The sequence below is a fragment of the Ursus maritimus genome, unplaced genomic scaffold (genome assembly GCF_017311325.1).
Source record: "Ursus maritimus isolate PB19 unplaced genomic scaffold, ASM1731132v1 scaffold_26, whole genome shotgun sequence".
NCBI classification, from domain to species: Eukaryota; Metazoa; Chordata; class Mammalia; order Carnivora; family Ursidae; genus Ursus; species Ursus maritimus.
The window spans coordinates 38,816,966-38,832,781 of NW_024425119.1; the positions used below are offsets into that span (position 1 = coordinate 38,816,966).

Sequence of the window (15,816 nt, forward strand, 5' to 3'; positions counted from 1 at the left end):
ATGAAACCATACCTTACATTGCAAAATAAAATCTAACCACCATTTATGACACTGCTTTCCTTTCATTCAAAGTTTTGAAGCTTGATATCAGAGATGAATTTTCTACCAACAGGTCAGTGGAGTTGTTTACTTCCTCTGTGTCCTACATAGGAAAAGAAGAAAGGGAAGAGAAAGGTTGAGGGAAGTTTCAGATTAGGACTCCTATGGAGAGAAAGGGTAAGGGCCCACAGTCAGTGATTAATAATTATAACTAACATTTGGACAGCACTTTACAATTTACAAATTGCTTCTTGTATATGTGATCTTCACAACTCACAGAGATAAATTATCTTTATTCCTAGTTTATGGTTAAGGAAATAGACATTTAAATTATAGAATCTCCTCTTTCTATAATCTTGGGCAGATTTATATATATAAACCTGTTTCCTAATCAATAAAATGAAAGCCATTATACCTACTTGGTGGGGTTGTTGTGAAGGATGGGATGATGTAGGTAAACAATTTAATGCATAGTAAGAATCCAATAAACTATAAGACCAAAGAATTGAAGCTGCATAATGAGTGAAAAGAGGACATTGGTAGGGTGATGGACAATGCAAAGATAGGACGAAAGATCAATTTTATTCCAGGGTTTTAATGAGGTAGACAAATTGGTTGGAACGGAATGAGCTGAAGGTGTAGGCACCCACAGAGTGGGGTGCTTGAATTGGAGATAGGGAGGGGTTGCAGTTGTTGGTAATAACTAGGTATAGGGTATGACTGTGAGAATGAGTGGCCTAGATGGTGGACAAGGTCATTTCAGGTAAGAGAAAGTTAAGGATCTAAGAAGCTAGGGTGTCAGCAGGATTAGTATTCAAAGTATTTAACTACCAGTACTAGCATGGACATGGATCCATCAAAATGGGTGTAGCCTGTAGTGCTGGTCCTGGAGGCACCAGTGACTATGAAAATATTTCAGTATTCATAATCACACTTGTGCAGTCTAACCCAGGGCATAAGATGGAATTGTCCACATGGTTATTGAAGTCACCAGGAATGATAATGGGGTTATGGAATGTGGTCTAGCAAGCTAGTGGAGGGAGTCTTTAATGAAAGAAGGAGAATGACCAGGATATGTTAGGTGATAATAAGAAGGAAGGAAGGGTTCTGTGTAGAATGCTTTAATGGCAAGTGTTTCAAAGGCATAGGACATTATTTATGGAGGAAGGAGGGAAATGGTACTTGAGGCAGGAATGAAGAGCAAAGAGAACACTTTATTTCTAGCCCTAGATAGGGTAAAGCCATCATTTATATAGTTAAAACAAAACTTTCATGAAACAATACTCACCTTAACTACATGCAGTATATGCTGTTGATTTCTGTTCTATTACCTTATTTAATAAGCTTTCTATTTATTATGCACTAAATTGATTTTACAACCCACTAATGGGTTGTAGCTTATCATTTGAAAAGTATTGGTATGTAAGTTGTAGGAGCAAAAATAACCACCTCTTGAAACGACTGCATGGGAAGCATGCTTTGCTAAGGGACAGCCAGGTTTTGACTAGATAAAGGAGGAGAAAGAAACATCTATCAAGAAAGTTGAAGGATATAGGGGTATCTAAGTCTGTTCAGGTTGCTGTAACAAAATACTGTAGACTACACGGCTTACAAACAATGAACAATTATTTCTCACAGTCCTGGAGACTGAGAAGTCTAAGATCAGGGTGCTGACAGTGTCTGGTGAGAACCTGCTTTCAGGTGTCTTCTCACTGTGTTTTCACATGGTGGAAGGGGTGAGGGAGTTCTCTGAGGTCTCTTTTATAAGGGCACTAATCCCATTCATGAGCTCTCTGTCCTCATGACCTAATCACCTCCTGAAGGTCCCACCTCCAAACATCATCACATTGGAAAATAGGTTTCAACATATGAATTTTGGGGAGACACAAACATTCAGTCTATAAAAAGGGGGTTTTGTTGATGACAGACCCTGAATCCCAAAGGTCACAGTGGAAGGATTTAGAGGTTGTTTGGGAAGTTGGAGGTCTGATTCAAATTAGGCAATGTAGAGGGCTGTCATAGGGTAAGAATCTCTATTTTGAGGGATGATCTGGAGGCTAAGGATTCTTGTGGTGAGTGTTGTAAGCAGAGATATAGGACATGATGGGATTAATTCTCTCAGGGGGAGGTGGATAATCAGTTCTAATTATAGCCCCCTCCTTGGGACTGGTCTCTTAGTTTGTCAGTGGTGGGGTGAGGTATAAGGGTTAGTTGGGGTTGAGTAGTTGAGGTGTGTATGGTAGAATGAAGGCCTCACAGAAGTGTGCTGAGCTCTGTGGACCCTTTTTCAGTTCTAATGTGGATAAAGTTAAGGCTAGAGGGACTATCTTTCCAGAAGTGCCAGGGCTCTGAGGGTCCCGTAAAGCAGGCTTGGCAATGAGAGGTAGTGGTTTCAAGGCTTAAGGAGTTCTGCGGCTTACACTTAAATCCTGCTGTCCTCGATATTGAGGGTGAGGGAAGGAGTGGCCTTACAAGAAGGTAATAGTTTCATGTGTACTCTTTAAGTAGGAAAATTTTAATTAAGACAGTGCTAAATTAAATAGTGGGCACAAAGATATGCTAGAAATAGCGCTAAACTAAGAACCAAAAAATTTGTTTTTTAATTCTGGCTGTGTCTCTGGGTGATAGATCAGAGCCTTCACCTCATCTATCAAATTAGTATAATGTTGTTCTTCTTTTCCTTAAAAGCTGTTCTGAGGAATAAATTAAGTAAAAATATAGGCATATGGTGTAAAATTTATAAAGCACTATTCAAAGGCAAGATGTTGGCAATGGGCATTACTTGGCAGAAACAAATTGTAGTCAGTGCAAATAGTGGACCAAGTGCAAGCAGCTGTCAGTTAGTGACAGCTGGTGTTGCAATCAGGGTAAGACTAGATGTTTTATAAGATTTAAAGAGGTTTTTGATGGTGAGACACAACTCAGACAAATAGATAAAAGGCAGAACTCTTTGTTACCTATAGCTCCAAAGAGAGAAGTCTATTGCGCAGGGCCGTATAGCTGGTTACACCGAGGACAGGGTTAACAGTAGGCTGGAACTGTAGGAGGTGCTTATGTATGGCAAACAGGATAGAGTTAGTTAGGTTTCCCAGGCTTCCTGGGGATTGGGTATTTTGAATAATTCAATGGGCCTAAGAATGTAGGAGCTGTTTCTGAGTGTAGGTATCTGGGGGCCTCTGGCAGTTGGATATGTGTGTATTGTAACCTAGGAGTGTTAGAGCTTGAGAAGAGAAGTAGCTAGGGTGGGGGTTTGATAAGCTGCCAGTGAAGGGGAACTGAGAGTTTTAGCCATGACATCAAGACTGGGTCAAAACAGCACTTGCGAAATATCATATTACATGGGGACAGCTTTGGAGTTGCGTAATCTCAAATTGCCATTTTTTTTTTAATGATACAAAAACTCAAAGCAGACTTTTCATTGATACAGTATAGTTTCTTAATTTAGCTATCTGTTTATTTACAACACATTTTATTTATAAGTTACTGAAAATCTAATCTTTAATTCTATTATCTCTGGCTCTTAATTTATATTTTAAGTAGGCCAGATTGTTGAATCATTTTAGAGAAATACCTGGCATCATCTAATACCCAGTGGCAGAAAGAGTTAGACTGGGTTAAAAGTTCTTTTTAGATTGTAAATGCCTATAACATATAATGGCTGGAATAATTCAGGCTCAATGTTGTTTTCCATCAGGTTAAATTTATTTTCCTATTATATGACTATGGTAGAAAGAATATTAAGATGTCCCCTAACATTCTGGCCCCCTGATGTACATGTCCTGTATAGTCCCCTCCTCTTGAATATAGGTAGAACGTGTGAATATGGTGGGATTTAATTTCCATGACTAGCTACAGATCAGCTGGCTTTGAGTTAATCAAAAGGGAAATAATCCTGAGTAGCCCTGACCTAAGGAGTGAGCCCATAGAAGTGGGCACTTCCTAAAGTCAGATTAGAAGCCATGCTGTGAGGGGGCCATGTGGCTAGAAACTGAAGGCAGCTCATAGGAGCTGAGAGCCGTCCCTGGCTGTCAGCTAGTAAGGAAGTGAGAACGTCAGTCCTACAGCCACAAGAGATTGGATTCTGCTGACATCCATGTGATCTTGGAAGAAGACCACGAGTCTCAGATGAGATCATAGTACAGCTTTCACTTTGATTTTAGCCTGATGAGACCCTGAGCAGAGTACCAAACTGACCCATGCCTGGACTTCTGACCCACAGAAACTATGAGATAATAAATTTGTGTTTTTTAGCTACTAAATTGCAGTAATTTGTTATGCAACAATAGAAAATGAGAATACTATGTGTCTCACTTCTTATTTTTATGATTGTGCATGCATAGGCGCTACATTAAGTTTTTTCTTGTACATAGAAATTAGTTGTTTACACACTTTTTTTTGTCTTTTTGAACAATGTTACTATGAACACCTTGTAAATTACTTCTGGTGCATTTGTTTAAGAGTTTCTGTAGGATTAGAATTGTTGAACCATAGAATATGTGAATGTTCACCTTTATAAGATAATGCCAAAGGCAAAAGTTGTTGCAAAAACTGTTTTTTTTTTAGAAAAACAATAAAGTTCATAACCCTTCACTAGTCTAAAAGAAAAACTGAAAAGACCAGTTATCAACATCAGGAATAAAAGAATGCCTCACTACAGATTCTTCATAGACTCAAAAGCTAATAAGAGATTGTTATGAACAATTTTATGCCAATGAATTTGACAATTAGATGAACTGGACAAATTCTTTGGAAAATAGAAATTATCAAATTATAGGAAAGTATAGAAAACCTAAATAACACTATATCAACTAAAGAAATTAGATTTGTAATCATAAATCAGAAGGAACCTCAAGGTCCAGATGGTTTTACTGGTGAATCTGATCAAACTTAAACAAAAGGATGCTAATCCTACAAAAAAAACCTTTCAGAAAAGAGAGAGGGGGACACTTCTTCACTCATTTAAAGAGGCTGTAATTATTCTAATACTAAAACCAGACCAAGACATTATACTTCTAAACTTATTATGAGACAAATATAACCTTGATGTCAAAACTGATAAGAATATTATGAGAAAAAAAAGTTACAGACCCTCATGGACATAGATGCAAAAACCCTTAACTAATTTTTACCAAATTGATTATAGCAATATATAAGCAATGACCAAGTGGGATTTATTCCAGGAATGCATGCTTGTTCTAGAATTTGAAAATCAATATACCACATAGAACAACATAGGAAATGTTTATGGTTTCAACTGATATCAAAAAAACAACTCGCGAGATGCAACACCCCTTCACAAACTAGGAACAAAAAGCTTATCTCTGAAAAGCCTATAGCAAACATAATAGTTAATGTGAAAGACTGAATGCTTTTGTCCTAAGATAGGAAACAAAACAAGGATGTCTGCTCTCACTGCTTCTTTTCATCATTGTACTGGAAGCACTAATCAGTGCAAAAAAGGGGCAAAAATAAAAAATAAAATGCACATAGTTAGAAAAGTAACATTGTCATATACAAAGAAAATTTTGAGGAATCTACAAAGAAATTACTAGACTACAGTAAGTGAATTCAAGAAGGTCACATGATACAAGGTCAATACAGAAATTAATTATATTTTCACATACAGGCAACAAACAATTGGAAAATAAAAGTAAAAAAAATTCAATTCATGATTTAAAATATGGTATACTCAGGGATAAGTTTAACAAAAGATGTGTAAGACTTGTACACTGAAAACTAGAAAACATTGCAGAGATAAATTGAAGAAGTTTAAATACATGGAGAGATATACCATTTTGATGGGTTGGAAGACTCACTATTATTAAGATGTCAGTTATCTCCAAATTGTTCCTTAGTGTCTTCAGAAGAAAACATAAGAGGATGGCTTGACAACACTGAGAACATCTTGGTGAAACGGTACAAATGCTAATTTTATTAAACCTTGATACTCATATACCTTTTTACTGTTCTGGGTAACAAAATGGGAAGTATGTATGAGTCACTTGTGCTACAAACCAGACCATGATGGTGGTCTCAAGAAAAAGCATCTGTTCAATTATTTTAGTTGTGAACTGAAGTAATTACTTTTCTAGAAACACAGAACAGCAGTTTTACTTGAAAGAATGCTTGGCAAACTGCAGCTATTGAAACCTATTCGGCAGACTTTTTCTTGAAACCAACTTAAATCAGCATAACAGAGAAAAAAACTGACATTATTTGTTGCCAGTGATAAAATTATGATTGATATTTGTGATGGTATTAATGGATGTGATTTTTTAATATTATGTAATTAACTGTGTTAATATTTGGAACATCTGTATAATGTATAATAAATGTGTCAATATTTGGAACATCAGTGAACCAGTAGTTTTCAAATGACTAATGCATGGTATTTAAAAAAATAATGCCTGGATGAAAAGTTCCACTCAAGGTGCAATATAGACCAATGGATTTTAACAGAGTATGAAAAATTCATTGATATTGTTTCAGATCTGAAAATGCTCCTCCCTTTCCAATAATGTCTCTGTTTGAGGCAGGATATTCTTCATATACTTCAGTAAAAACAGATTCAGCTATCTTCATTAAGTCAGACATTAAAAAGATTTGCAAAAAATGTATAACAATGCTACTCTTCTCATTTTTTGTTTCAGAAAATATAATTATTTTAATAAAAATGCTACTTATGTTAGCATATAATGGATTGTTATTTTTAGATGAATTGATAAGCTTTTTTAAATTCTCATTTTTATTTTATTTATTTATTTATTTTTGAGAGAGAGAGCACACAAGTGGAGTTGGGGGGGGGAAGACTCCCACTGAGCAGGCAGCCTGACACAGGGCTCGATCCCAGGACCCTGAGATCATGACCTGAGCCAAAGGCTGACGCCTAACCGACTGAGCCACCTAGGTGCTCCTAAATTCTCAATTTTAATTTATAAAACAATAAATATCCATAGGTATAACCCACATTAAAAAGTTCTTTGGAGTCTTCAATAATTTTTTTAAATATTTTTTATTATATTATGTTAGTCACCATACAGTACATCCCTGGTTTTTGATGTAAAGTTCAATGATTCATTAGTTGCGTATAACACCCAGTGTACCATGCAATACATGCCCTCCCTACCGCCCATCACCAATAATTTTTAAGAATATAAAAGGGGTCCTGATACCAAATAACTTGAGAACTGCTGCAGTAGGACACTGACAAACTGTTGTCACTCAGCTGCCATGATAAATGAGATTTCAAAAGGCCATTCTACCATTTTATAATGGCATCTTCAGGATGATGGGGAATATGGTAAAAGCAATAAATCCCACCATTGCTCATAAATTTTTGCTATAAAATGAACTCTCTGGTTAGAAGCAAGACTGTGTAGACTATAATGACAGTCAATATGGCAATCCTGCAGCCCATGGATGATGGTTTTGGAATCCCACCATCTGGAGGACTTTCCTCTGAGCAGATACAACTTAACTCTTTGCAATATCTTGTCCATTTTTTTCATGTATTACAAACCTGATACTTTTATTGCTAAGGTCACTCTATTTTTCTTCATCTGTGTATAACCTCTACTTTAATTTACTTTTCCAGACATTTCTTTTGTTTTTCTTTTAAAGATTTATTTATTTATTTATTTGACAGAGAGAGAGACAGCCAGCGAGAGAGGGAACACAAGCAGGGGGAGTAGGAGAGGAAGAAGCAGGCGCCTAGCAGAGGAGCCTGATGTGGGGCTCGATCCCAGAACGCCGGGATCACGCTCTGAGCCGAAGGCAGATGCTTAAGGACTGCACCACCCAGACGCCCCTTTTCCAGACATTTCTTAAGAGTATTATAAAAGAAGGGGCACCTGGGTGGCTCAGTCGTTAAGCATCTGCCTTCGGCTCAGGGCGTGATCCCGGCGTTCTGGGATCGAGCCCCACATCAGGCTCCTCTGCTAGGCGCCTGCTTCTTCCTCTCCTACTCCCCCTGCTTGTGTTCCCTCTCTCGCTGGCTGTCTCTCTCTCTGTCAAATAAATAAATAAAATCTTTAAAAGAGTATTATAAAAGAAAAATGAATTCTCATCATATTGCAGTGACAATATGAAAAATCATATTGATCATCATAGACTGAAGCATAGTCATTTGGTTTTCAACTAATTTGGCAAACTTTACAGGAAAAAAAAAAAAGGAAAGATGGTGTTATGGGTGGAATTGTGGCTCTCAAAGAAGGTATGTTGAAGTCTTAACATCCTGTACCTCAGAATATGATCTTATTTGGAAATAAGATCTTTGCAGAGGTAATTGAGTTAAAATGAGGTCATTAGGGTGGCCCTAATCCAATATCCTTATAAAAAGAACTCTCTGTTTGGATGCAGAGCCAGACACATATAGAAGGAAGATGACATGAAGACACAGGGGGAATGTCATGTGAAGACAGAAAATTGGAGTGATGCAACTGGAGGATAGGATCTAAGGAATGCCTGAGGCCACCAAAGATGGGAGGAGATCTGGAACAGTTGTCTCTTAGAGCATTCAGAAGGAACCAACTTTGTGGACACCAGACTAACAACTTCAAGAACTGTGAGACGATGACTTTTTGTTTTTTTAAGTCACCCAGTTTGTGGTACTTTGTTATGGTAGCCCTAGAAAACTAATGCAGATGGCAAAATATTTACAGGAGTAACTGTCTTAATCAACCTTTTATCCCAAACCAAGCACTGAGTATTGAATACTCGATACATCAGGCCCACTGAATGTTGAATGAAGATCCTTGAAAGTGGAAATCTTCCTAAGACATCTGTCAGTCATCTTGTTTCTTATTCCCTATTCTAGGTCTAATACATTAGTTATTGAATGCTGGCTGAATAAAATAAATACCTATAATTGGAATGAAAAGCAAGTATAAAATATGAATTTCAAATATATTTTACCATATTGTTATATAATACTATTTTACAATATTTATTTTCTTTAAATATGGGAAATATAACAACTATTTCTCTGGGAGTAGTTCTTTCCTCCCTTCCTTCCTCCCTTCCTTCCTTTGTTCCTTCCTTCCTTTCTCCCTCCCTCCCTCCACTCTCTAGAGCCCCCTTCCTTCCATCCTTCTACCCTTTCTTTCCTTCCTCCCTCCCTTCCTTCCTTCCTTCCTTCCTTCCTTCCTTCCTTCCCTTTCTTGTTTTCAACTACCTCCAAATTTTATTATGATATCACCAAAATAACAATGAGGTATTTTTAAAATAAAAAGATTACCCAGAATTCTATCTAAGCAATAGGTATTTTGGGGTGATCAGGGTCTTGGAAATGAAAATGTGGTATAAGGATATCAGGTATCAGGATAAACACAGGTATTGAGATCCAAATACCTGTCCCAGTTTTGCTCTGTAGGAATAAGCTATTAAATAACCCCTCTGAGCCTCAGTTTTCTCATCTGTAAAATTTTAGCTGTTTAACATAGAACTGTTGTGACAATGAAAGCAAAAATAGAATTATGTTCTATTAATTTTACAAATAAGAATATTGGATCACACAGGTTCAATAACTTGCACAAAGTCACCATCTAGTTAACTCAATGAATCCAAGGCCCAAATTCTATTAGAACCGAAACCCTCTAATTTCACTTCTCAATGGTATATTTTAGATTTTAGGTGATTATGTACCAAAATTTGTATCCGGGGTGACCCAACCTGCATAGTCTGCCTATGTCTAGCTGTCCCAGAAAAGCAGTCACAGAACTGCATAGGGGCTGGGAGTTTATGGTAAAGCACAGCCAAAAGCTGGCTTCCAGGTTAGCTGCCTTCAGCAGGTGTCTCTGCCGCTATGCTAATTAACAGGTCTGCTCAATGCTGCCAACTCTTTCTTTTGACCCCTGAGAGGCAGTGCCACTTCTCCCAAATGCACTCTAAGAAAGGGAACTGTTTCTCTTGCTGTGACCCAGGAGATCCTCAGATCATGCAGTCTGCTCCTGGGCCTCTGCCCTCCTTCCTCACAGGAGCACCCCTAAGCCCGCCAGGCATGACCCTGGTGATGGCATGGATTTCTAAAACTTCAGACTCTGAGCTCTGCTGATTGTTAAAATTTGTGATAAACAGCTCCCCTCTTTTTCCCAGTCAATGGTTTTGGGGAAGAGTTTTTCTTGTGCAATCCCCTGCATACAGCTTTCTTTCTTTATCTCTCTCTCTCTCCTCTTTCTGTGATCAGGGTTCCCTCCCCTCTGCAATAGAACATAATTCTCTCCCAAATCAACTCTCTATAGCTCCCACCTTCCACAATGTGGCTATTTTCCACCCTCTAGATGTTCAGGTTGTTCTCTCAGTCCTCAGATGGATTTCTTGGGTGTTCAGAATGATTTGATATTTATCTAGCTATGTTCAAGGGATGAGGCAAACATAGGGTCCCAATATTACTCCACCATCTTAACTTCCCTCCTGGTTTCACCATTTATATATGCATCTCTAACTAATATAGTGCTGTTTGCCTTTACTTGACCTTTATGTGAACAGAATAATTTATTACATATCATTTTGTTCACTATTATATTTGAAATTCATTCACGCTATTTCATATGACTATAGTTTGTTCATTTTCATTGATTATATTCACTTCCCAGTATGTATATATCATATTTTATCTTTCTATTTCTATTGTAGATGGCCATGTGAGTTATTTCCTGATTTTGGTTATTACAGTGCTACCATGAATATTCTTGTACATTTATTTTGGTGCAGTGAGTATGGATTTTTCTAGGATAAATACCTAGTATAGAATTCTGGACTGAAGTAACTTTACCACATAATGGGTAGCTAAAACTTTTTCCAAAATGAGAGTCCTCATTGTTCCACATTATTGCCAAAGCTTCATTTTATTGGGCTTCTTAACTTTTGCCGTTCTGATACCTGTTTATCATGGCACTTTTCATTGTGGTTTTAATTTGTATGATTACTATTAAGGCTGAGGAACTTAGAGATTTGGATTTCCTCTTCTGTCAAGTTCCTGTTCTATTCTTTTGCTCATTTTCCGGTCAGAATATTTTTTTCTTTTTATAATGTAGGATACTAGGATTTTGCTGTTCATGTGTATGGCAAATATTTTTCCTACTTTGTGGCTTGTCTTTTCATTCTTATGAGATTTTTGATAAAGTTTATAATTTTAATAAAATTGTGTATATATATTACATATATACATATAATTGTATTTATCAATTTTTTGTAGTTACTGCTTTTCATATCTTGTTTTAAAATATCCTTCTTTACCATCAATACATTGTCCTATATGATTTTATAAAAGATTTATAGTTTCCTCTTTCATACTTAGTACTTCAGTCTAATGGGAATCGACATTTGCATATGGTGGATGAGGATAAAATTTCATTAATTTTCTACAGGGATAGCTAATCATCAGTCTGCACTGACTGAAAAGTCCACCCTGAACAAATTGATATGTCTTGCCATCTCAGTATTTGGGGCCCATTTCTGAGTTCACTTTCCTTTTCCTTTGCTGTATTTGTCTGTCTCTGTGCTAGTAATAGAAAATCTTAATTAAATAGTTTTATAATAAATCTTGATATCTAGTAGAACAAGATCATCTACCTTGTTCTTCTTAGCTTCAAGAGTAGCTTGGCATTTTTTGGATGGCTTTACTTCTTGATAAATTTTAGAATTGACTTTTTAAATTTATAAAAAGGGTACCTTGTCTGGAATACTATTCCAGATTTTTGACTGACATTATTCTGAATATATAAATCAATTTGGAACAATTGACATCTTAAAATACCAAGTCTACCAATTCATAAGCATAGTGTATTAGTCTCCATTTATTTAGGTCATCTTTAACATTTCTCAGTAAGCTGCTGTTACATATTTATGTTTATTAAGTAGATCCAAAGGGTACCTTGTTGATCTTTTAATTTTGCTTCTAGAATGATTCATATCTATCCCCTACTCCACATACTGGCATACCATATGTATTTGGATCAAATTCACATACTATATTTTTATATTTTTATTTTTCAAAATTGTTAGTTCACATATAGTGTATTAGTTTTAGTGGTAGAATTTAGTCATTCATCATTTGCATATAATACCCAGAGCTCATTACATCAAGTGCCCTCCTTAATGTCCATCACCCAATTACCCCATCCCCCCACGCACCTCCCATGCAGCAACCTTCAGTTTGTTCCCTATATTTAATAGTCTCTTATGGTTTGCCTCTGTCTCTGTCTTTATCTTATTTTTCTTTCCCTTCCCCTATGTTCATCTGTTTTCTTTCTTAAATTCTACATAAGAGTGAAATCATATGGTATTTGTCTTTCTCTGACTGGCTTATTTCGCTTAGCATAATACACTCTAATTCCAGCCACATCATTGCAATTGACAAGACTTCATTCTTTCTGATGGCTGAGTAATATTCCATTATATACACATACCACATCTTCTTTATTTATTCATCAGTTGATGGACATTTGGGCTCTTTCCATGTTGTGGCTATTGTGGATAGTGCTGCTATAAGCAATTGCACTGCTAGGTATTTATCCAAAGGATACAAAAATAGTGATTCACAGGAGCACATGCACATACTATATTTTTAGATCTAAGCCCCCAGGCAGGAGAGTTTAGGGAAAATAAAATAGCCACAATGTACTGATTTTCAATCTTACAATCTATTAATTTTTCTTTTTCACTTTTCCTTGTTGTATTGGTGATACTTTTCCAGAAAACAGAATGAATAGAATAGAATAAAATGAATAGACTAGAAGAGAATAGAATAGAATTAGAGATTTATCATGACAGAATATCTGGCATGGTTATGGAGGCTGAAAAAAATCCCGCGATCTGTTGTCTGCAAGCTGGAGGCCCAGAAAAGCCAGTGATGTAATCTCAGTCCAAACCCAGAAGCCAAAGAACCAGGGGAGCCAGTGGTGTAAGCTCCAATCTGAGCCTGAGGGCCCAAGAACAGGAGCATCAATGTCTGAGGGCAGAAGATGGATGTTCCATTTCAAGCAGAGAATGCAAATTCACCCTGCCAAAGCATTTCTGTTGTATTTGGGCCCTCAACAGACCGGATGATACCCACCCACGTTGGTGAGGGCAATCTTCTTTACTCACGTCATTGATTCAAATTCTTCTGGAAATACCCTCAAAGACACATCCAGAAATAATCAATTTGGCCAGAGACCCTGCTCTGCTCCAAATACGCTTCACCTGCTATTCTCTCAGATGAAGCTCTCTCAGATTATTTTGCAAAGGGCTGCTAGATAGGAGCCTATACATCAAACTCTTTCCCCCTAGCTTCCATTTTTGTGATAGTTTATTTGCTTTGAAGTCCAAATACTTGAATTTAATTGAAATGTAATTTCTCCAAGTGCTCTAGGCCTATAAAATTTTTTTCTTCTTTAGAGATCATTTTGTTCTATTTCCAGAGCAGCTTCATACAGCTTTTACTCTACTAAGGCACACTTCCGTTTCTTCAGCATCCTCTGCAGAGCTGCCTTCACCTCCTGGTTCTTGAGGCTGTAGATGAGAGGGTTCAGCAAGGATGTGATCACGCTGTACTGAATGGAGACCACTCGCTCCAACACTGAACCTGAGGCGGGGCTGATGTACCTGAATAGAGCTGTCCCATAGAACAAGAGCACCACAGTGAGGTGGGAGGAGCAGGTAGAGAAGGCTTTGGCTTGGGCCTTAGAGGAGTGGATGTTCAGAATGGCAGAAATGATTCTGGAGTAAGAGAATAGGATCAGAGGAAGTGTCAGCAGCCCTAGAAATGCACATGACACTGCTAGAAGAATCTCGTTGACAATGGGATCAGTACAGGACAGAGGAAAGAGTGGAGGTAGCTCACAGCTGAAATGGGGGATGATGTTGTACTCACAGAAATGTAACTTGTGGATGAAGAGACTATTCATCAAGGAAATCAGAAATCCCATTGTCCAAGCTATGCTCACAATCACAATACAGAGAGGTCTGTTTATGACCATGGTATAGACCAGAGGGTGGCAGATGGCAGCATAGCGGTCATAGGCCATGGCAGAGAGCAGACAAGCTTCTGTTCCCCCAGAGAGAGTGAAAAAGAAACTCTGAGTGATGCATCCCCACACTGAGATGCTTTTCTTCTGAGATAAGAAGTTCTGTAGCATTTTGGGCACAGTGACTGAGGAGAAACTGAGATCCAGGAAGGATAGGTGTCCGAGGAAGAAGTACATGGGTGTATGGAGGCGAGAATCAACCCTGATCACCAGGATCATCACCAGATTCCCCATCAAAGTCAGAAGGTAAATCCCCAGGAACAGCACAAAGAGCATGGTCTGGATCTGGGGGTCACTAGACAACCCCAGAAGGACAAACTCAGTAATTATACTGACATTTTTCATGGTTGCTTAGAGATTCAGTCCCTCAAAAGAAATGAATGATTTTTCCACTTGATAAGACATTGATCTGAGTCTTTCTCAGTGAACATGAGTTTTCTACTCACAGACAGTATACCTCCTTACCTATAGACCAAAAGAGGAAACTCAGGATAGGGAAGTCTTCTCAGATACAATCTCCTCACTTGCTCTTCTTTTCTAACTAGTAGCACTATCTTGTCATGGTCTCTATACCTTCACCCTACTTGATCACTCTTTTTTTTAATTTTTAAAAAGATTTTATTTATTTCTCTTGACACAGAGAGAGAGAGAGAGAGAGCGTAAGCAGGAGGAGGGGCAGAGGGAGAGGGAGAAGCAGGCTCCCTGCTGAGAAAGGAGCCCCATGTGGGGCTTGATCCCAGGACTCCAGGCCCATGACCTAAGGCAAAGACAGATGTTCAACTGACTGAGCCACTCAGGCACCCCTGCATCACTCTTTTAATAAAAATACCATGCACATGCAAGTCAGGTATGCCCTGGAGTCAAAAGAAGGGAGAAGAGCCTTGGTGGTTAAGCTTAGAAAACCCTTTATGATTAAAGGCTAGGACGCCAATGGGCAAGTGATTCCTTCTCAGAATAGTAAGGTCACAGACTCACTGTAAGGGAGAGTGGTGTCATAGTGGACTTTAAAGCCTTTATTTTACACATGAAGAGAATGCATTGCTTAAGGTCACATAGCAAAATGATGTTGAGGTTGGTACTAGACCAGATGTTCCAACTAGTTTGGTATGCTCCCAGTGCACCACACTCAGTAGTTTTGAATTGATTGTTACAAGCTGTGTTTTGTGTGGTTTTGGGTCATAAGCAACTTTGCTAGTAGGGAGTTTACCTATTTCAGTATTCCTTGTCTCTGATACTTAAGACAGTGGTGTCTACAGTTGTGTGTCAGCTGCTGTTGAAGTGGAAAAAGAACTAGACTTAGAGTGGTAACCTTAGTTTGAGTCTTAGCTCTAACATTCTAATAGTATCATCTGGTTAAAAGTTACTCAGTTTTTAAAGCCTTACTGTATTCACCTGTGAAATTGAGCAAACGAAACAAATACTTTTGTAAACCATGTATCTCATAACACGTTGTGCAAAAGTCAAATTTTTGTATGTATGAACAAAGATTGATATCGAACACTGAAAAATAAAAAAGATGTCTCTATTGGGTAGTAGGCTTATGGGCCCTTTTTCTTTTAAATAGTTTCTCTAATGTTGTAAACTTGTTTTCCCATTGAATACTTCTCTTTTTTATAAAGAAATGACTTGGAGACTTTCAGGAAACTCTCAGCCTAGTTTTGTTTTCTCTAGAGAAGATGGCTAAGAGAAAACTGGACTGAAGTGAGAGAAAAGCCCCAGGGCAAAGGAAGCTGAACTCCTAAAGAGCAAATTGTTTTGTGGTCTCTTCCCC

General features: G+C 37.8%; 1 protein-coding gene across 1 annotated transcript; it reads right to left on the bottom strand.

The window, feature by feature from the left end:
- Window positions 1–13,457: 13,457 nt before the first annotated feature.
- LOC103675603 (olfactory receptor 8S1-like) lies at window positions 13,458–14,390 on the bottom strand. The gene has a single exon (XM_008704724.2). It carries the CDS (start codon window positions 14,388–14,390, stop codon window positions 13,458–13,460), a length of 933 nt encoding a protein of 310 aa, XP_008702946.2.
- Window positions 14,391–15,816: the final 1,426 nt, after the last annotated feature.

Coding starts and splice junctions, on each gene's coding strand:
- LOC103675603 (XM_008704724.2), bottom strand. CDS start 14,390: ATGAAAAATGTCAGTATAATTACTGAGTTTGTCCTTCTGGGGTTGTCT.